Raw genomic sequence first — 21,754 nt, 5'->3', positions numbered from 1 at the left:
GAGTACTCTGAGTGTATATGTGCGTGTGTGTGTGTGTGTATCTTTGCTGCTCTCTGTGTGTTTGTTTTGAGTGTATCTGTGTGTGTATATGTGTGTGTGTTTCTCTCTCTCTCTCTCTCTCAGTGTGTTTGTTCTGAATGTGTGTGTGTATCTGTGTGTGTGTGTGTACCTGTGCTGCTCTGAGTGCTCAGGCTGGACGTCAGTGACTGTATGGAGTCCTGAACACTGAAGGAGCGCTGCTGCTGATGAAGATGATGATGATGAAGATCCTCCATTCTTCACACACTCCGTCTGAAACTCTTCATCTGCTGTTCTCTACACTCATCCTCAAACGCTCCTCTCCGCAGAACTACAGCAGGCCAAAGTGCCACACGCTTCAACAGAACAACAAGTGTTTCCCTCCTCCTCTGGCTCTACTGATCCCTCCTTCTGCTCTCTCTCTCTCTCAAACCTGACTCCAGCAGCAGGTCCCGTGATGGGCAGTTTCTATTCAATGCTTGACGTAGTCTCAATTAAAAAATAAAGGGCGGGGCATATTATAGCTCCTCCTCTTTTAAAAAAAGCAGCCAGTAGCATTTAGTCAGGAGTGGTTGAGCTCAAGTGTATCAAATAAACAGCCAATGAGAAGAAGCTGTATCCCCTCTAGACGTCACCCTCTCCTGCAGTGTGGTGAAGCCTGGAAGGGATACAGCTGAGTATACTCATGTCAATATAGCATAATGTTTGTGACACTGCACAACAATAACATTAGTGTGAGGATTGGGTTTAGGGTTGAGGCATGGGTAGAGGCTAATAAAATACAATTAATCCGTAATTTTATAAATACTTCTCATTAACTTCCGATTGCAGCTGTATCCCTTCTAGCAACAACCGCAGGAGAGATCTGAGCTGCTGGATTTATGCCATTCATTCATTTTTTTTCCGGCTTAGTCCCTTTATTCATCAGGGGTCGCCACACCACCAACTCATCCAGCATATGTTTTACGCAGCGGATGCCCTTCCAGCCGCAACCCAGTACTGGGAAACACCCATGCACTCTCATTCACATTATTCATTCATATAGGGCTAAATAATTTTCCCATACATATTGCGTCTGTCAGTTTCACTTTGATTAATTTAATCAACTACTTTGACCACAATGAACTATTTACAAACTATTCGCAGCACTGAAAGAAGAATAAACGCAGTCGGAAGGATGAATAAGCACTTGATGCATCACTGAGACAGCGCGCAGCCCTCCAGTATCAGCGGACACTTTCAAGACTGCAGCACAAAGGGAAAAAATCAGTGCGCTGAGGATCTGTCCAATGGATTATTGAGTCTTTTCTCATTTAGAATTTCAGTTGGGCCTAATTTGTGTGTAAAGAGCAGGTAATAGCCCTCTCTACTCCAGTGTTGTGAATGCTGATCTGCTGATCTAACAGACACAGCTACAACATGCTTTAGAAACAGCAATGAGGGTCAAAAGAGGGTCAAGTCGCAGGTTAAAATGAAGCCATTTAATGCAGAACTAAACGCATTTCTTCACCGATTACTTATATTAACAGGAACAATTAGTCTTGGAGAAAGTTTCTCGTGTTGTCATGAAGGCACACGCAGCTTGAATTGTGAATTAATAGAGAATGATTGACAGGTGCAGCGGCGGGAAGCGCTGACCTGAACAGGAGTTTAACACCTCAAATATTCATCTGTGCTTCACATTAAACTGTAGAACGGCTTCAGAACATTTAGGATATAGTATTCTACATGACACCTTTCTAGTGCCTTATAACAGGCTACTTGCATGGCTTATATTGGCTTATAAATTACACAGAATATAGCACATGCGCAAGATTGGATTTGGATCTGCACCAGCTGGCCGATACCTGATCCAGCTAAAAAATGTGCAGTATTGAACCCATATCCGAGCCAAGTATCGGGATCAGTGCATCCCTAAACCAGTCACTTATCAGCTCATTAAACCAAATCACTGGATAAAATTGCCCCTTACAGTTTTATTATTGTCTATATTCTGATTACACACCAAATTTTGCACTTTTATTCCTTATATTTTTATTTTTGAAGAGCCACAGCACATTCTTGTGTGTGTAATAAGCAATATGCACATGTATTCTGGACCTGCCCATTAGTAACACGCTGTTTAAAGGGTCACGCAACACCAGAACACATGTGTTGAGCTGTTGACAGTGGTATATGTGTCCCACACTGCTATAAACACTATTAGGACACATATATTACACTAAAGAGTGTAAATTGGTTGTTTTTGCGTTATTTCGAGCTAATTCGTACTTCCGGTTTGAAACACATTTTTGAAGCTGCGTCACGGTCATGTGATCTTAGTGTGTATTCCAGTGTGCAGACTGGACGTCTGTACCTGCGAGTGCCTTATGATGTCTCTGAGTGTGCTGCATTAATGCATGAGTAAGATTTGGTTCAAACCAATCAGCGCGCTCTATTGTGCAACTTCATCAATATTCATTAATGTTACAGTGTTCAGATGGCAGAGAGACGCCACATTGTGTTGGCAAAACAAGCGTGCAGTGTTGCTTTTATAATGTGCTGCAGTGAAGGTTTTGTTTTCATTTTTCCTCTATGAGAGCAAAGCTGGACTCACGTGTGGATTACAGTGCACGCGACGCTCGACAGAAATACTTATTTAAGGAACATTGTTTACCCGAGAGCTTTCTTATCTGCAAATGGTGAGATCTGGATTTGCTGCTCGTCTCCTCTTAATAAAGACGTTAGTTGATGGTGATTGTCCTGTCTCTACAGATTTGGTAATTGAGCGACCAGTGCTCTTGTTTATTCAGATGGCAAAGTTAGTTCGTATCGTATCATGTGTAAACATGTTAGCACCACAACCAAACTATTACCGTTGTGTAGGATTTTCACTGCATTTTGTGACTGGAATAAAACACAAGGCTTACCTGCCGAGAGCATCTAAGTTTCCGGGAAATGCAGAGGGTTTTTTTTTTCTCTCATTCGCCGTGCGGTATCAAACATTGCATGAAAAATACACGCTTAGAGCAGCTCCTCGAATCAAATATCTCGTTTGTCGCGAGGAGCATGAATGAATTCCCTGAATGAAAGAGCCAAACTGCAGTTAAAGTCCACCATTTAATCATTTGGCAAATAATTTGATTACTGATGTCCAAGTAAACACAGTCACTTTCTCCCGTGTGTGTGTGTGTGTATTTCTGAAAATCAGCACGTGCACAAATCGACACTCCCATATCATCCCTCTTTTGCTCCTCCAACACTCCCCCCTAAACAGAGCTGGACACGCCCACTTTCCAGAACTTTTCCAAAGTAGAGGTGTGAAAACACCCTGCTGAAACGAGGGGGTTTCATGGCCCTTTAAATAAAAAAATAAAAGTGCACTGTTGACTTTAGAGCTTTTAGTTGGTCAATGGCGCAGTCTTTCGTCTCAAAATTGCAACACACCCAACAATGAGCTTATGCAATGGATTACTGAGCTGAAATCCCCTTATTATGAGAATGTATTCCGTCCCACTTCAGTTTACACAAACATATTTAAAACACCATGTGTGCTTGTGTGTTTATGCATTCATCAATTCCTCAAAACAGCCATTAAACAATGCACGTGTGATAAATGTGTACACACTGGGGATGCTGCAATACTCTGAATAATATTGAAGCATTCGGTACGATCTCCGTGGTATAATACACGTATAGATATATTGTGATATTTTGGTTTTGCATACAATTTTTTTAATTGTACTTTGCCTCTCCCTGCATTCCTTTAAAGACAGCCTAATCTGCCCCATTTTACAAGATGACAAACATATCTGTGATGTCCCCAGAGTGCATGCACGAAGCTCAGAATACACAACCAACTATGTTTTCTAACTCTGAAACTGACCATTTCAGGCTTTAATACTGATTGTGGCGTTTTGGTGACTGTAACTTTAAATGCAAATGAGATTGAGCTCTTTTTAGAAGAGGGCGGAGCTACAAATGCTGCAGCAGATGTAAAACAGCACTAGCTGTGTTGTCAATGCTGGCCAGGTGTGCGCTTGATGCAAACACTCTAACGGCTAATAGACAGACGGCTGCTTCTCACTCAGGGCTGCTGTTTATGCTAATGAGGTGAAGAGATGGGCACTAGTGGGCGGGGCTTTCCCTCGCTGATGACACGTACAAATAGAGTGTCAATCAAATTGTTTCTGCAGACTGTTTTCGTCAAGTCTGTTTAGCCCTGTATCTGAGACGCCCCTAGAGTCGTGTCGTTGTATCATTTGCAGCAGTACAGTGCGCAGATTCGACGCTGTTATGGAAACGTAGAGTTATACTGTAGTAGTGTTTACAGATTCTTACCGGTAGAGTTGACATCTGAGAGCTCGTTCTCCTGCTCGGCCTCCTCAGGGTCGCAGTTTTCCTCTGGATCCGCGTGTTCATGTCGACTATGGTGTTTATCGCGATCGTGGGAATGTCGTGACGCGTGTTTGCGATGTCTGCGTTTCCTTCTGTAGCTCCTGGGCACAGGAACGCCGATGTAGACGGACTCTACAAGCAGACAAACACACACAGGTGAAGCTCTGCTGTAAAAGCGATGTTTATTTACATTTCACACAGTCATTATCAGATGCTTTGGTCCAAAGCGACTTACAATTGAGGAGACATTCAGCGATTCAACAGGAGGAGGCAACACACACAACAAGTGAAGTTTATTTATAAACTAATTTGGAGAGGAGCACGTGCTTATGATTAAACACGGCTGGCCATGCATTAGCCAATTAATGATTCAGCAATCAGATGAATCCTAAGCCACTATAAATACTCAGTTCCACATATCACAGCCATCTTCAAATGAAGCATTCATTTTGAAAAAAGTATTGTGTTGATTAAGGGTGTCACGATATCGATTTTAAATCGATCGAAATTTATGCTTAATTTCAATTATCGAATCAAAAAATAGAATCGTCGATGCTGCCACGCCCCCATGTCACGTCAGCTTGGCTTGCCAAGCGGGGAAAAAAGACGCTTGTTGAAGTGCTTGTTAAACTGTGCAGACGCAGGAGACCCATCGACAGAGCTTAAAGGTTCAGGACACTCTGGAGAACTTTTTTTATATTAACAGATGTGTGTGTGTTGAGCATCAGTTAAGACAGTAGCCCCTTTCACACAGTGATACCGGTAAATTTCTGGAAAATTTTTGGAACGACTTTACCGGTATATACAAAAAAGCGCTGTTCACACAGGCGAGGACGTTACGGAAATTTTCCGGAAAAGAGCATTCACACATCCATTCCAAAATACCGGTAAATTCTGACATCATTCACCACAAATGAGCTTTAAACGGCTGCGCTTGTGTTTGTAAACATTTGACTAAATTACTCTTTTGATGATCAATATTGTAAACAACTTTCACAGGATCACTTTCGCATGTCGAGATGTTCATAATATGTGCGTGTGCAGGCGCTCATAGGCTGTTTCACAGGCGCACGCAAAGCTTGAAGGTAAACAAACAACGGCTTATCATAAGCATCTCATCGATGATTATTTACACAGTTGGCATAAAGAAGAACATATAAACGTGATCTGACTAACTTCTAGCAGCTAAATGTGTCTGGAAAAATATTCAAAGGCTTTTATTCTCAGAAACCGCGCGGACGTGAATGCGTCTGACTGTTGTGATTGGCTAAAGCAGACGTCTCACGTCAGCACGTTCTAGACGTGCACGCGCTTATTACGGCAATCTTCCTTCTGCATTCACACAGCGCAGCATTCCGGCAAATTGCCGGCAATGTTACAACTTCTCTTTCCGGAAAATAGCCAGAACGAATTTACCGGTATTTTCAAAAAGGACCTGTTCACATATTCAACCTTTCCGGAAAATTGCCGGTAATTTTCCGGAAAGGTCTGTATGTGTGAAAGGGGCTAATGTTAGCACCTGTCAGCTTTAATTGTGGGGAAAACTGGATAATTTTGAGCTTTTGTCAGCTAATTTCAGCTTCCGGATTTTAAATGATTTTTGGGGCGGATGAAAATTGTTGACGTAGCGCAGTACTGCAAGTGCAATGATGACGCGTCAGTTTCTCATTATTATTCATAGCCGAGTTTTCTTATCCTATGAGAAGAGCCGGCTGCTTAATTATTCATGACAGCACGTGCTTTCCGAAGGCAGACCTGCCAGTTTCAAGCAAGCTGTGAGACATGGAGTCACGGACCCACGGCACGCAGTAGCCGTTCATAAAGGCTCGTATGTGTTTGTTTCCATGATCCACAGGGTTTGTTGCATGTTTTTTCCCCGCGATCCTGTCTGGGCCGATCATACAGCAAAGCTGTGTGTGTGCTGCTAGCATTTTTGTCGGGAGAGCAGTACGAGAATTGAAGAATGGCGGACGTTTATCAGGAGTTTGTTCACATTCAGACACATCGCCGTGCTGCTGTGTTTGCCTAAATCCTCTATATTACCAGCAGGGCTAATGGTTAAAATAGGCAGGTTAGGAGACCTGCTGCACTGAGTCTGCATTCAGATCTATAATAGACCCGGGGATTGTCAAGGAGAATCCTCATTTATAGTGTTTACATGAACACACTTATCTTTATAATGATATAAATTATGGTTATGTGTTTATGAAATTACGAATAACAAATGTAGCAGGGCGTTAAATTACTGTTTATTTCTTTGCATTCTAACTTTGTGAGCTATAAACTCATGCGTCTCCTCACGGTTTGTGTCTCATTTTGTGAGCCGACTGTCAACAACAGTTGTTCTCTCCCCTGCTGGCCACGCCCACTCCTGCCCGATGCTCGCGGAGCTCCGCCCATTAATCATCCATGTTTTGAAAAAATTCTGAAGTAGACTTTAACCGAAAGTGGGGGTGTCATGGCCCTTTAAACCCTCTCCTCTTTCAATGAAGTCGCCGGTGTGGAAGCATTTGGAACTTCCAGTGAGTCAACAAAAAAAAAAAAAACAGTTTTGCAAGCTCTGCTATGTACATATTAGGGTTGGTCCGATAGACAACACCGGCATCGCGCTCCTCCACCCCGCCCCCGTTGCAAATCCACTCGCAAAAGTACACACTCAGGCCCTGTTTACACTGTCTTTGTTTTTAAATGGCATTTTAGAACGACAACGTTTTGACATCCACAGTGGCGTGTGGCATTTCTGAGCAGCCCTCCTTCCTCTCCACCTCTGAAAATGCACATCACATGACCACACAGACACAGACGCACACACAGCCATGCGCTCGAGACAGTAGGTCCAGGCAGTCAGAGGACTGCTTCAATCTTTCACTCACTTGTACTTAGTCATTTTAGCGAACACCTCAGATACTGTTGGCTGGTTCCTGTTGGTTGTGCGTCTTTTTTACCGACGCCATTATAACGACACAGATCACTGCCTATTCACGAGTCCCGCAGAAAAAGTGATTGACAGGTGGTAATTATGTGTGTATCTTGCCTTTATTCATTTACTGTATGATTTGTTTATGGGTAAAACAAACACCATGCAGGTCAGGTAGTTTAAACGGTAGGCTACAAATAATTAATTCGTTATTAATTAATTAATTATTCATAATCGAAAATCGAATCGAACCGTGAATTTATAATCGAAAATGTAATCAAATCGAGGATTTGGAGGATCGTGACACCCTTAGTGTTGATATATAAATCGTCTCACCTTCCTCATCTTCATTGTGTTTGCTGCGGTGGCCACTTCTCCTGCTGCCCTGCCAGTCATGATCCATCCTGACAGCAGAAACAAACAGCAAATAACCAAGAGTTCACATTCTGATCTATATTCTGATCACACACACCAAATAGTTTATTACATCTACATTCTGAAGAGTTTGTTCATATATTATCATATTTAAATGAATAATTATCCACAAAACGGTTTAAAAACTCTGATATATATGAGGAGATTTCAATTTAGAATAAAATAAATAAATAAAAACTAAAACAATCTGTGATGTGTCCAAAAACAAAACAAAACACATAAAACAAGATCTTTTTAGGGCGGTGACACGGTGGCTCAGTGGTTAGCAATGTGGTCTCATAGCAAGGTCACTGGTTCAAGTCCCGGATGGGTCAGTTGGTGTTTCTGTGTGGAGTTTGCATGTTCTCCCCGTGTTGATGTGGGTTTCCTCCGGGTGCTCCGGTTTCCCCCACAATCCAAACACATGCGCTATAGGGGAGCTGATCAACTACATTGGCTGTAGTGTATGAGTGTGTGTGTGAATGTGAGTGTGTATGGGTGTTTCCCAGTACTGGGTTGCTGCTGGATAGGCATCCGCTGTCTATAACATATGCTGGAATAGTTGGTGGTTCATTCCTACTGATAAATAAGGGACTAAGCCGAAGGAAAATGAATGAATGAAGATCTTTTTAACCAAGCCGTATCGATTATTTACATTTTCCTGTAGCGCATAATTAATTAGGCAATGGATCTGACATTTAGACCAGTCATTAATGCAGGGAAAGCACTGTATATTGATATCAGATATACTGCCTGCTGTCTAATGCGAGTAAGATCAGAGCTTCAACATCACACACACACACACACACACACATATGGACATTTCACTCATTCACTCACATATATACAGTACGCACACACTCACAAACACACACTAGTGCTCCCACTCACACATACACTCACTCGCATACACACGCACACACACCAGGTCAGATCTGCTCAGTTTTCAGCATTTTCTACAGTATCTGTGTGTGTGTGTGTGCGTGTGTGTGTGTGTGTGTGTGTGTGTTTGTGCCTCCAGCACGATCACAATCTGCATCAGTGACCGGAAGAGGACCTGAAAGAACACCGGCGTCACGCACGTGGACCAGCAGATCATCAGATCAATGTCTCTGACACCGCAGGGAGAGGAAAACCCAATGCATCGGGATAATTATGGAGGATTTCTACTGTCAGCACACACACACACACACACACACACACACACACACTCGGACACACCACTCTCATCACATCATGCATTGATTCATACATTCAGAAGCATTATCTGGAAATAAAATACCATGAAGAGGAGTTCAGCGGCTCGCAACTACGGTTAACATCGTTATTGAAAGTGCTAATATTTACTAAATATTAGTAATGTTATGCTAATGTTTACTAAATAAAGTTGACAATAAAAATAAAACCTCGGTATTAATTAAAAAACAACTGAACTGATGTTAGAAATGCTGCTGTGCCATCACACTGAAACAAGCTACAGTTACTGACTAGAAATAAAGCAGAGGTGTTAAGCATAACTACCACATATACAGAGTATATACAGCAGAAACACACACACCACTTTATGAAAATGAACATTTCTCAGTAAGCATAGATAATTATTATTGGTGCAAGTAAGCAAAGCAGTTTTATATGCATTAAAATAGGAGCTTGGTCCCTGAACATCTTTAGGAATAGAAAGATAATACATTTAGATTCAAACGTAGTATGTAGTAAACATTACAACCTACACATTCATCTAAAGTTTATATTTTTTTATGTTTCTCATGATTGTTTCCTGTTTATAAAAAATTTATTTCACATTTTAAACATATTAATTTGTTAACTAGACCAACATTGAATTTTTGACCGCATATTTCCCAGGCCTATTTTTCGAATTGTCAGAAAAGTGGTTAATTCATACATATTCATGCTATTTTTAAAAAAGAGGCGTGGCCTCAAACCCCACCCCTAAACCTACCTCTTATTAGAGCATCAGCAAGTCATACTAAAATGTACCAATGAGACTGTATAGCCAGCATTCAATCTATTTTACTTTTTATTAAATGTGTACATTTACACATTTGTTTGTTTTTTTCTATAAGAATTTTGTGTATATTTTATATTTATAATATTAAACAATATATAGATGTTTAGATGTGTAGATGATTTGTGCAATACAGTTACAGTAATACAGTAATATTTTAAGTTTTATGGGAAACCTGCTTTTTTTTCAAAAAAAGTTGTTTTTTAATTGAAGTTTAAGTGTAAGAATAAAAGTTAAGTTACTCTTTCTTTTTTATTTTAGTTTTGCTGCAAAACCATTCTGCATAAGTGCGCTGATGTTTTACAAAATGTAGCGCAAAAATAGCAAAAAATAAAATGAAGGTCCACAGATTCTGTCTGGCATTACATATGCAGTAACTAATGAAACTTAATACTAACAACTATTATTAATAAAAACGAATTATGAAAAACAATTATGCTGAAAAGCTTACAAACAAATTATTTAATAAAAGGAAAAATTAAAGTTGAATTGTGTTTTCACCTTGGCCATACTGTAGTAAAGTACTTGAATTAATCTGTTGTGGCAATTCTACAGTTGCTATAGTAACACAACAACTATAGTAATTGATCTGTTGTGGTGATTCTATCGTTGCTATGGTAACACAACAACTATAGTAATTGATCTATTGTGGTGATTCTATCGTTGCTATGGTAACAAAACAACTATAGCAATTGATCTGTTGTAATGATTGTATCGTTGCTATAGTAACACGACAACTATAGTAATTGATCTGTTGTGGTGATTCTATCGTTGCTATAGTAACATGACAACTATAGCAAATGATCTATTGTGGTGATTCTATCGTTGCTATAGTAACTCGACAACTATAGCAATTGATCTATTGTGGTGATTCTATCGCTGCTATGGTAACAACAACTATAGTAATTTATCTATTGCGGTGATTCTACTGTTGCTATGGTAACACAACAACTATAGCAATTGATCTATTGTGGTGATTCTATTGTTGCTATGTTAACACAACAACTATAGCAATTGATCTGTTGTGGTGATTCTATCGTTGCTATGGTAACACAACAACTATAGTAACTAATCTGTTGTAATGATTTTATCGTTGATATAGTAACACGACTACTATAGTAATTTATCTGTTTTGGTGATTCTACTGTTGCTATGGTAACACGACAACTAAAGTAATTGATCTATTGTGGTAATTCTATCATTGCTATGGTAACGACAACTATAGTAATTGATCTGTAGTGGTGATTCTATTGTTGCTATGGTAACACAACAACTATAGTAATTGATCTATTGTGGTAATTCTATCATTGCTATGGTAACGACAACTATAGTAATTGATCTGTTGTGGTAATTCTACAGTTGCTATGGTAACACAACAACTATAGTAATTGATCTGTTGTGGTGATTCTATCGTTGCTATGGTAACACAACAACTATAGTAATTAATCTGTTGTATAGATTTTATCGTTGCTATAGTAACACAACTCCTATAGTAATTTATCTGTTGTGGTGATTCTACTGTTGCTATGGTAACACGACAACTATTGTAATTGATCTATTGTGGTAATTCTATCGTTGCTATGGTAACAACAACTATAGTAATTGATCTGTTGTGGTGATTCTATTATTGCTATAGTAACACGCCAACTATAGTAATTGATCTATTGGGGTGATTCTATCGTTCCTATGGTAACACAACAACTATAGTAATTGATCTATTGGAGTGATTCTACAGTTGCTATGGTAACAACAACTATAGTAATTAATCTATTGGGGTGATTCTATCGTTGCTATAGTAACACGCCAACTATAGTAATTGATCTATTGTGGTGATTCTATCGTTGCTATGGTAACAACAACTATAGTAATTAATCTATTGGGGTGATTCTATCGTCGCTATGGTAAAAACAACTGTAGTAATTGATCTGTTGTAATGATTCTATCGTTGCTATAGTAACACGACAACTATAGTAATTCATGTGCTGTGGTGACTATCGTCGCTATTATGTTATAATACACCACAGTTTACTGTAGTAAAATCTAAAGTATACTACAGTATTTATTACAGTTGATTAGTTCACTATAGTATTATTAGTACAGTTTGCTGGAGCATTCATTATCCAAGAGCTGTATGTATAATAAGCCGCTTTTCCACTATCGTGCTGAATCGTTCTTTAAACAGAACTGTTCCATTCCGTGCCAAACCGGGCCAGACAGCACGGATACGGTTTCATTTTCCACTGTCGTGCTGCGACAAAGCTCTTTAAAACATTACACAAAACGCATCAGTAGTTGCCTTGGTAACGCAATGTAAACGGCTCCCTTTGTTCAATTAAAGTTAAATAAGAGCCGAAACAAGTATTTTTTTTTTCATAAAAGCAAAAGCAACCATGTGACTAAACACTGTTATGCCGCTCTATCAAATAGGGGTGCTAAATATCGGTACATGTGCACCCTTATTTATTTATATGTTGCGCAGCTTTGGCTAAATTTTATTTGGAGGGAAAATTACCAAAATGTAACGTGATGATTGAAAATAATTAGAGGGGAAATAAATATTTAAAATCTCTGAACATAACAGAAAAATAAAGAATGATAAGACAAAAATAATAGTGCATTTGCATTATAGTGGCAGAAATATAATTTTGGACAGGCCTTGTCAAAGTTGAGCGGGCACTTTCACTAATAAAAACACAGCACATAAATTATTTCATTTTTAACAATCAATTAAATTACACTGCGTTTTTATATCAAAAGTTGTTAATGATATAAAATATACTACATTATGATGTTAAAATGAAACCAATTAAGCGATGGCTGTTATTTGTTTTACTATTCAAACATTAAATAACGAATGCAGCAAGTGAAAAAAACGAATATGAAACAACACATATATTGCAGGATTTAAAGCATATAAAGCACTATTATATTTAGCAAAATGCTGCTCTATTATCTTTTTATTTTGATAATTTTATTTTTATTATTATAATTATTTTGTGTTCATAATTAACTAACAAGCTGAAGGCGAATTATTGCTTGACGTTTTAGAAAATATTTGCGTAGCTATATTAAAGATCACCAAGAACAAAAACACAGAAACATGTTACATGCCTCATAAATGTCATATGTATAACTGAATCATATAATTGCCTATAGCTGAAATGATGAAAATTGCTCATTTTATTTTTATAAAACATTTGTCAAAACGTATTGATATTTTTTGAGTAAAAGCAATACTGACATTTAAGAATCCATATTTATTTAATTCATTCATTCTTTTGACTTGTTTATTAGTGCATATGCTATAATATAAATCATTCAACAGTAACGTTACCTTGGACAGTTACAGTGCCGCTCCGTAAAGCTTTCAAGCAAAGTCTTTTGGACAGCCGACATTACAACACGCCGTCCTTCAGGTGGTCTCGCCGGAATTAACAAGCTGTCCTGGCTTTGAATTAAAAAGTGCAATTATTTCCTCGTTGTTAAAAGAGTCTGCAAGTTCGTGTTCCATGGATATAGTTATGTTGTTGTGGAATTTGGACATCGACGATGCTGAGCGTGACTTTATTCGCTTTATTCGATGCGCAGCAGGAAAAAAAAGTCAGCAGCGCAAATCGCTGGCATCTCTCTCCCGGATCAGAGCGAGTTTTGTGCTGTGAAATACAGCGCTGCGTGCAATAAACTCACATTCAGGCAAGCGATGTAGGTCTGTATTAAAGTCAATAAAATAATAACTTTAATGAATAAAATATCTTCGTTAGAATGTGATGAGTTATTCACTTCTCTGCCAGAGACTGCTCTATGGTTTTAAAACCTTTTTCAAACTGTATCGTTTAGACCTGGATCATTATTTCATATTAAATGTACTGTAGTTTATTGAGGATGTCCGATGACTAGCGCGCTTCTGCTGAGCCAGCTGTGGTAGCTTAGCAACCGAGTCGCGACGTCAACACACAGAATCTGTCAGCACAGTTCAGCACGGTTGTCTAACCGTGCCGAGAATTCCGGGCCAAGAACGGTTTGTAATCGTGCCGCGCCGTTCCAGGCTCAGTGGAGAAACAACCGTAACCGTACCGAAGTGTTCTTAGAACGGTTTGGCACGATAGTGGAAAAGCAGCTATACATTCAGCTTATTACACTTTAGCATGCTTCAAAATCACCCTATAAATGATGTATATTGTATATTTACTTTACTGCATTATTCCAACAGTTTTAGTTTGTCCTGCTAATTGCGCAGTGCTTTAGTCAGTGCTGTAAGATGAAGAGCGTCCGGTAGTACAGTAATGAACACTGTACACTGATGGATGTCCTTCACAGCAGACGATTCAGACCTCAGGACAAGCAGATAATCAGGACTGACAGGCATTGATCCACAGCGATATGATGGAGAACACAGAAAACACACACACATTTGACTCCTACACACACACACACACACTCGCACACACACACACACATATATATATATATACACACGTGATGCATTATCATTATCATTCATTCATTTTTCAAAAGCGTACTGTAATCTGACATCTGAGGGGTGTTTCTGGGGGAACATTTACACCCTTTTAGATATATTATATTAATTATTTATTTAAATAAGTATTATTAAGTATTTATTTATAACTAAATCCTACAGGTTCAAACTATAAGAAAAAATATATTTGTGTGCGTGTATGCGCATTTGTACACTGCGTGTGTGCAGATCAAAACTAAATTATTAACCTAAATGATTAGATTTCCTAACACTATTGAGTGTTTCTTTTAGTAATTACACCTGCTATGCCATCTCCAAATCTCACCTCTCTCTTTCTTTCCTTCTATACTCCTCAAGTAGTTCTGGGTTGCTGTACAATTTTTTCCAACCTGGCTTTTGCTAAAGACTTCATTTTTTTCATTGCTGACTGTTTAAAATGAAACAAATCAAAGCAAAATATAAACAGTTGGTACATTTTTAAATTAACATTAAATTCAAAAGAGTTATTTGAATTTAGTATGCAGTTTTACTTAAATTCTCATTCCCGAAACACATGTTCTCTCTACCGCAACTGTCCCTAAATGGTTGCGGTATATGAGAAAAGAGTTGCGGAGAATGAGGTGCCTCAATATTTTTTGCAAATAATAGGGAAGCTATGATGATTTTTAAAAAAATTCTCAGTGCATATAATTAAGACTTTAAAAAAGTTTGTTTTCATAAAAATTTGCAAATCTAACAATTATGTTAATGTAGAAAACTTCCTGTTTCGGTAATGATAATCAAAAAGTCTTGTAACCATTTTGACAGGAGAAAATTTTACATTAAACTGGAGAAATATAAAAGATTTTCTTTCCTGGCCGTCATCTTAAAACAACTGGCCCATGTGCTTCTATATACAAAATTAAACTTTATTTCAACTCTTTATGTGTGTTTAAACAGCACTTTAAAATGGTTGCGGAGGATGAGACCTAATTTTTCATTTTTTTCTAAATGTCATTATACATGAATATTCTGTAAACTATTTGTTTTGTCATGTAAGATAATCTATTAAAACAATTCATTTGTTTTTATTCAAAAAATTTTATGCTAATTTGTTTAAATTACAACATAACACACGTTCAAAAATGCATGGACATGTTTCAGTAATGAGAATTTCAGTACAAAATGTCGTAAACTGATTAGAAATAAATAAATTATGTTGAAATTACACATTGTGCTTCATAGAGAACAGCATTGTCTTTATTATAATGTTTTTTTGTTAACAAATTACTAAGTTTTATATTTAAAATCTTAAGTGCCACGTTGTTTTACTGGTTTCGTGAGAATAACCCATATAGTTATGGTTATTTTTTGTATTATTTTTCAAATATTTGCCAAATGCTGTTTAACAGAGCAAATATTGTCACAATATTTCCTATTATATATTTCTTTTAATTTGGCTGGAATAAAAGCATTTTTTTTTAATTTATTTATTTTTTAATTAATTTAACAGTCAATATTATTAGCCCCTATTAAGAGTGTTGTCCAATAACCTGCCTAATTACCCTAGTGAAGCCTTTAAATGTCACTTTAAGCTAAATAATAGTGTCTTGAAGATATCTAGTCTAATATTATGTGCTGTCATCATGACAAAGAGAAAATAAATCAGAAATGAGTTATTAACACTATAATGTTCAGAAAAGTCTATTAAACAGCACTTGGGAAAAATTAATTAAGAATATATATCATCAATATCATTAGCCCCCTTAAGATTTGTATATATGTATATATATATATATCACAGTACACACACATACTCACACACACACATATGTATACAGCACTATTGCTTTCATTCTTCAACACTTAGGGCAGACCTCTGAAGCGTGTCAGATTTGATGAAGTTCTAAATTAAAAAGCTTACCTGTCACTGAAGTGCAGTAGAGATGGAGAAAGTGCAGATCATCAGATGAGAGTGTTTATTAGTACAGTAGCAGACCTGCTCACTGTCCACCTGCGCTCTGATTGGCTGATCACTCAAACACCGCAGGTCACGTGACATACGCCAGTCTGCCTGCTATTATAAAGAGAAAACCAATACACAAAAACAGGACTTAGTCTCGTATCTATCTGGTGAGCAGTGAGATCACAACATATTTGGACTCTTAAAAGCCCTGCAAACAACTGTAATATTTTAATACCTATATAATTGCACTGATTTAGGATTTAAACGTCATTTAAAAGTTATTTTTGTGAAATGTTTAGCTCGAAAAAAAGAGCTAGTAATTCAGTAAAATAAATAAAACACTGCAGTAAATAAATGTTTCCAATTAGGGCTGGAAAAATCTAACATTCCGATATATTTTTATTTTGTGTTCAGAATTATTCGCCCCCCTGAATTATTCGCCCGCCTGTTTAATTTTTTCCCCAATTTCTGTTTAACGGAGAGAAGATTTCTTCAACACATTTCTAATCATAACAGTTTTAATAACTCATCTCAGTAAATAATATTAGACTAGATATTCTTCAAGACACTTCTATACAGCTTTAAGTGACGTGTAAAGGCTTCACTAGGGTAATTAGGCAGATTAGGGTAATTAGGCAAGTCATTGTATAACAGTGGTTTGTTCTGGAGACAATCCAACACTAATATAGCTTAAGGGGGCGAATAATATTGACCTTAAAATGGCTTAAAAATGCTTTTATTCTAGACGAAATAAAATAATTAAGACTTTCTCCAGAAGAACAAATATTAGAGGAAACACTGTGAAAAATTCCTGAATCTGTTCAACATCATTTGGGAAATAATTGGAAAAATAAAAAATGTATTCACATAAGGGCTAATAGTTTTGACTTCATCTGTGTATGTGTGTGTAAACATACAAATTAATTTATGTAGTAGTAACATTTCCTAACTTTGCACGGCTCCACAAAGCAAGCTAGACCTGTAACAATAAATAAAATTTAATTAAAATAAACAGGACACCTTCTGATTAATGTAGAGCCCGGAGCCTCATCTTCTGTTCAAAATAAAACACAACAACAAAGACGATTGACCAAAGAAATAACGTAAAGTCTTTTTTTTTTACATTTGCCAAAATAACAAAAAAAAAACTCAAGTTTTAAACCCTCTTTCCTGCAAATGAAATGAAATAAACAACATTTATTTCAAACCAAAGATGGAAAATTAAGAAAATGGCTGTTTTCCGGTTTTTCTTTTGCTTTCAAAAAATGGACAAAAAAAACAAACGAGATTTTGGCTCAAGTTTAATTTTTTGATTCAGGGCAGGAAAACAGATAAATGACTTTAAAATTCATTATGCACATGTAGGCGGTGCTGAAACGTTAGGGCCTCCAAAATGCATGGGCCCTTAGAATCGTCCTATCTCAGGTGCACAGCAGCACGAAGTCTGGCAGCAAACTGTGGACTTATTTTAATGACAAGTGTCTAATAATACTGCTAACTTACGCTTTTATTTAATTTATGCATACGCAATGAATGTAAACCTGCTAACTGATCAAATGATAGAATATGTAAACTTAGTTTATATATACAGTTGAAGACAGAATTATTAGCTCCCTGATTATTTTTTCCACTATATCTGTTTAACGGAGGGCAGATTTATAAACATGATCGTTTTAATAATAACTTATTTCTAATCAATAAAATAATTTCCTCTTTGTCATGATGACAGTGAATAATATTAGACTAGATATTCTTCAAGACACTTCTATACAGCTTAAAGTCTTAACAGTCTTTTAAAGGCATAACTAGGTTAACTAGGCAGGTTAGGTTTATTAGGCAAGTTATTGTATAATGATGGTTTGTTCTGTAGACTATCGAGAATTTTTTTTTTCTAAAGGGGCTAATAATATTAACCTTAAAATGATTTTAAAAAAATTAAAACAGCTTTTATTCTAGCCAAAATAAAACAAATAAGACTTTCTCCAGAAGAAAAGATTTTATCAGACATACTGTGAACATTTCCTTGCTCTACACATCATTTAGGAAATATTAAAAAAAATAATAATAATTTAAAGGGGGCGAATAATTCTGACTTCAGCTGTATATTGCGATATGAATACAATTTCACCAGGTGACTTATTATCTCTATTTGGAAAAAACATATAATGTAAAATTTACTATATTTACACATATAAATCAAATAAATATACAATGGGATTTGCTTTGATATTTTACTTTATAATGTCAAAATTATAGTTAACAAAAAATTAAAGGCATAATGACAAAATCTAAAGTGTGGGTATTTTACATTAACAACAACAACAACAACAATAATAATAATATACTTAAATTGTTTATCAGATAATCAAATAAATATGCAATTTGATACACTGAAATAACTAAAAATACAATATAAAAAATAAATAATAAATAAAATTATTGAAAAAATATTTATAAAAAGTTAAAAATAATTATATAAAGCTATTTTTGAATAAACAAAAGTTACAAAAAATAATAAAAAATAAAACAACAATCAAATATGAATAAAAAAATAATACATTTTAATTATACACACACACACACACACACACACACACACACACGCACACACACACACACACACACACACACACTAGCGTAGTGTGGCCTCAGTATTAAGTAAATAATTCATGAGTAAAACCATTGATCAATTATTGAAAATTCACCAAAATTAGAAGAAATGTATATTTTGTTTAATTAAATATTTACTTTCATTAAAATGTTTACTGTACATGTATTGAACACAAAAGAAACACATTAAGAGCATTTTTTGTACTAAAAGTCAAAAATAGTCACTACAGTACACAAACCCTGTGTGTAAATATGTAAATACTGTAATAAATAAGCGCCTGACTCTTCATTACATCCACAAGATGGCAGCACAATCTCATATTTTGCTTTATTGTGAAGTCATCATGACTTCTGTTTAAGCGTTTTAAATTGTTGAACTCTGTTTGTTTTAAAGTGCTGTAGAGAAAATGAGGATTAATATATATTCATTTCACACGGCAGAAATCAAAACAAACATTCATCAACATCTCCTCATGTAAATCACGCTGAAAGAAAACATCTGCTAAACGGCTGTAAAATGTAAATATATGCATCAACATAATGATTTACCACATAACTAAAATAATGAATATGCTAATGAATATTTCATGATGTGGAGTTAAATGATTCACTTCTGAAATAATATTTTGTTAGAGATATTTACATATTAATAGCTTCTACTTTTAAAATCAATTAATAGCTTATACTAAGCATATGTGATGCTAAACTGTTTTGAAGTTATTGTGAAAAGTTTCTTTGTAAGAATCACTTTACTTTTCGATGATTAGCCTACCTAGCTTCCTTTTCCAAAGGCTCGTCAATGTCAACATCACTCAAAAATGACCAATTAAATTAAAGTGGGCGGGGTTTAACGGCTCTGGCTCTGGGCTCAAAACAGACTGAGGGAAGATTTACCATTTAATATATGTCAGCGTTTTTTGGTAGAAATGTTAAACAACTTCATATTAATAACAGTGATGTTAAACACTCGACTTACCTTGGATTTTACTCAAATTTCGCTGTTCTGAATTGAAAATACGGTCACATGATGTTTTTTTATTTGCTGAAAAGTCCAGCTTAAACCAGCCTAGGCTAGTTGGCTGGTTTTAGCTGGTCGACCAGGCTGGTTTTAGAGGGGTTTTGGCCATTTCCAGGCTGGTTTCCAGCCATTTCCAGCCTGGTCTTAGCTGGTCAGGCTGGGAGATGACCAGCTAAAACCAGCTTGACCAGCCTAGCCAGGCTGGGAGCCCAGCCAAAACCAGCTATGTCCAGCTTAACCCAGGCTGGTCAAGCTGGTTTTAGCTGGATTTAGCTGGTCATTTTTCAGCCTAACCAGCTAACACCAGGCTGGAAATGGCTGGAAACCAGCCTGGAAATGGCCAAAACCCCTCTAAAACCAGCCTGGTCGACCAGCTAAAACCAGCCAACCAGCCTAGGCTGGTTTAAGCTGGACTTTTCAGCAGGGTAGCCATTATTTGAAAGTGAATATGCAAATTATTATTGACATTATTAATTATTATTATTACAGATATCAAAAACAACACTAGTTATTTTCATTCTATTATTTACAAAACATGTCTATTTATGATTGAAGTCAGAATTATTAGCCCCCCCTCAATTATTATCCCCGTTTATTTTTTCCCCAATTTCTGTTTAACAGAGAGCAGATTTCTCCAACACATTTCTGATCCTAATAGTTTTAATAACTCATCTCTAATAACTGATTTATTTTATCTTTGTCATGATGACAGTAAATTATATTAGACTAGATATTCTTCAAGACACTTCTATACAGCTTAAAGTGACATTTAAAGGCTTCACTAGGTGAATTAGGGTAACTAGGCAGGTTAGGGTAATTAGACAAGTCATTGTATAATGATGGTTTGTTCTGTAGGCTATAGAAAAAAAATTAGCTTAAAAGGGGCTAATAATATTGACACTAAAATGGTGTTAAAAATTAAAAACTGCTTTTATTCTAGCCGAAATAAAACAAACAAGACTTTCTCTAGAAGAACAAATATTATCAGACATATTGTGAAAGTTTCTTGTCCTTTTAAACATAATGTGGGAAATATTTAAAAAACAACAAAAATTAAAAGGGGGGCTAATAATTCTGACTTCAACTGTATATATATATATATATATATATATATATATATATATATATATATATATATATATATATATATATATATAGCAAAAGCATATTTACAGTATTTTCTATCGTATTTTTCTTCTAGGTAATTTTCTTCCGCTGTGGTGACCCCAGATTAATAAAGGGACAAAGCCGAAAAGAAAATGAATGAATGAATGAATGATACAAATGACATATACATTTAAATACCTATGTAAAAAATGAGTTTTGTATAGGTTTGTGTTTATATGTGTGTGTATGTGTGTCACATAATCATAAATACATAAAACACACGCACGTATATAATGTCAATGCAAACTTTTATTTTGGATGCAATTAATCCGTCCCCAGCACTAAAAAAAATTAATAAATAAATATATATATTTTGTTATTTAATTTATATATATATATATATATATATATATATATATATAACTACTGTGCACTATTATTATCCCCTTTAAGATTTTTTCCCCCATTGGCTACAGAACAAACCATAAAATAACCTAGTTAAGCCTTTAAATGTCACTTGAGGCTGAATACTAGTATCTCAACAAATATTTAGTCAAATATTATGTTACTAAGTAGTTAGCTAAATATTATGTACTGTCATTATGGCAAAGACAAACAAATCAGTCATTCATTCACTCTTTTTCCTTCGGCTTAGTCCCTTATTTTCAGGGGTCACCACAGCGGAATGAACTGTCAATTATTCCAGCATATGTTTTACGCAGCGGATGCCCTCCTAGCTGCAACCAAGTACTGGAAAACACTCATACACACTCATACACTACAGCCAGTTTAATTGATCAGTTCCCCTATAGCGCATGTGTTTGGACTGTGGGGGAAACTGGAGC

The 21,754-nt window shown here is 36.3% G+C and overlaps 2 protein-coding genes and 2 long non-coding RNA genes across 10 annotated transcripts in view; 2 read left to right on the top strand and 2 right to left on the bottom strand.

The window, feature by feature from the left end:
• The window catches only part of myo18b (myosin XVIIIB), an 880,426-nt gene that overhangs the window by 431,668 nt on the left and 427,004 nt on the right, over positions 1-21,754 (bottom strand). The gene's annotated exons all lie outside the window — the stretch shown is intronic.
• Positions 1-21,754, top strand: part of LOC147842218 (uncharacterized) — a 167,245-nt gene that overhangs the window by 4,418 nt on the left and 141,073 nt on the right. The window lies entirely within an intron of this gene.
• Positions 1-21,754, bottom strand: part of slc4a5b (solute carrier family 4 member 5b) — a 90,173-nt gene that overhangs the window by 63,497 nt on the left and 4,922 nt on the right. For 6 of the 7 annotated variants that reach the window (XR_015501487.1, XR_015501488.1, XM_087271251.1 and 3 more), the window contains exon 1: positions 170-353. Coding sequence is in view for 5 of the 7 variants with exons in the window: in XM_087271251.1 (XP_087127377.1) it covers positions 170-275 (106 nt within the window). In the remaining 2 variants the exon portion in view is untranslated. Of the gene's footprint in view, positions 1-169; positions 354-4,338; positions 4,528-7,648; positions 7,717-16,132; positions 16,286-21,754 lie in introns of those variants that run through there. The other variant, XM_087271254.1, reaches the window with a different exon arrangement.
• On the top strand, positions 9,942-14,228 carry LOC147842220 (uncharacterized). Its single transcript, XR_015501673.1, has 4 exons — positions 9,942-10,708; positions 10,764-11,082; positions 11,618-11,885; positions 13,870-14,228. It is a non-coding gene; the product is annotated as an uncharacterized LOC147842220 (long non-coding RNA).

This window comes from Danio rerio, chromosome 10 (genome assembly GCF_052040795.2).
Source record: "Danio rerio strain M-AB ecotype USA chromosome 10, GRCz13ab, whole genome shotgun sequence".
NCBI classification, from domain to species: domain Eukaryota; kingdom Metazoa; phylum Chordata; class Actinopteri; order Cypriniformes; family Danionidae; genus Danio; species Danio rerio.
This window is presented reverse-complemented; position numbering and strand designations above follow the sequence as displayed.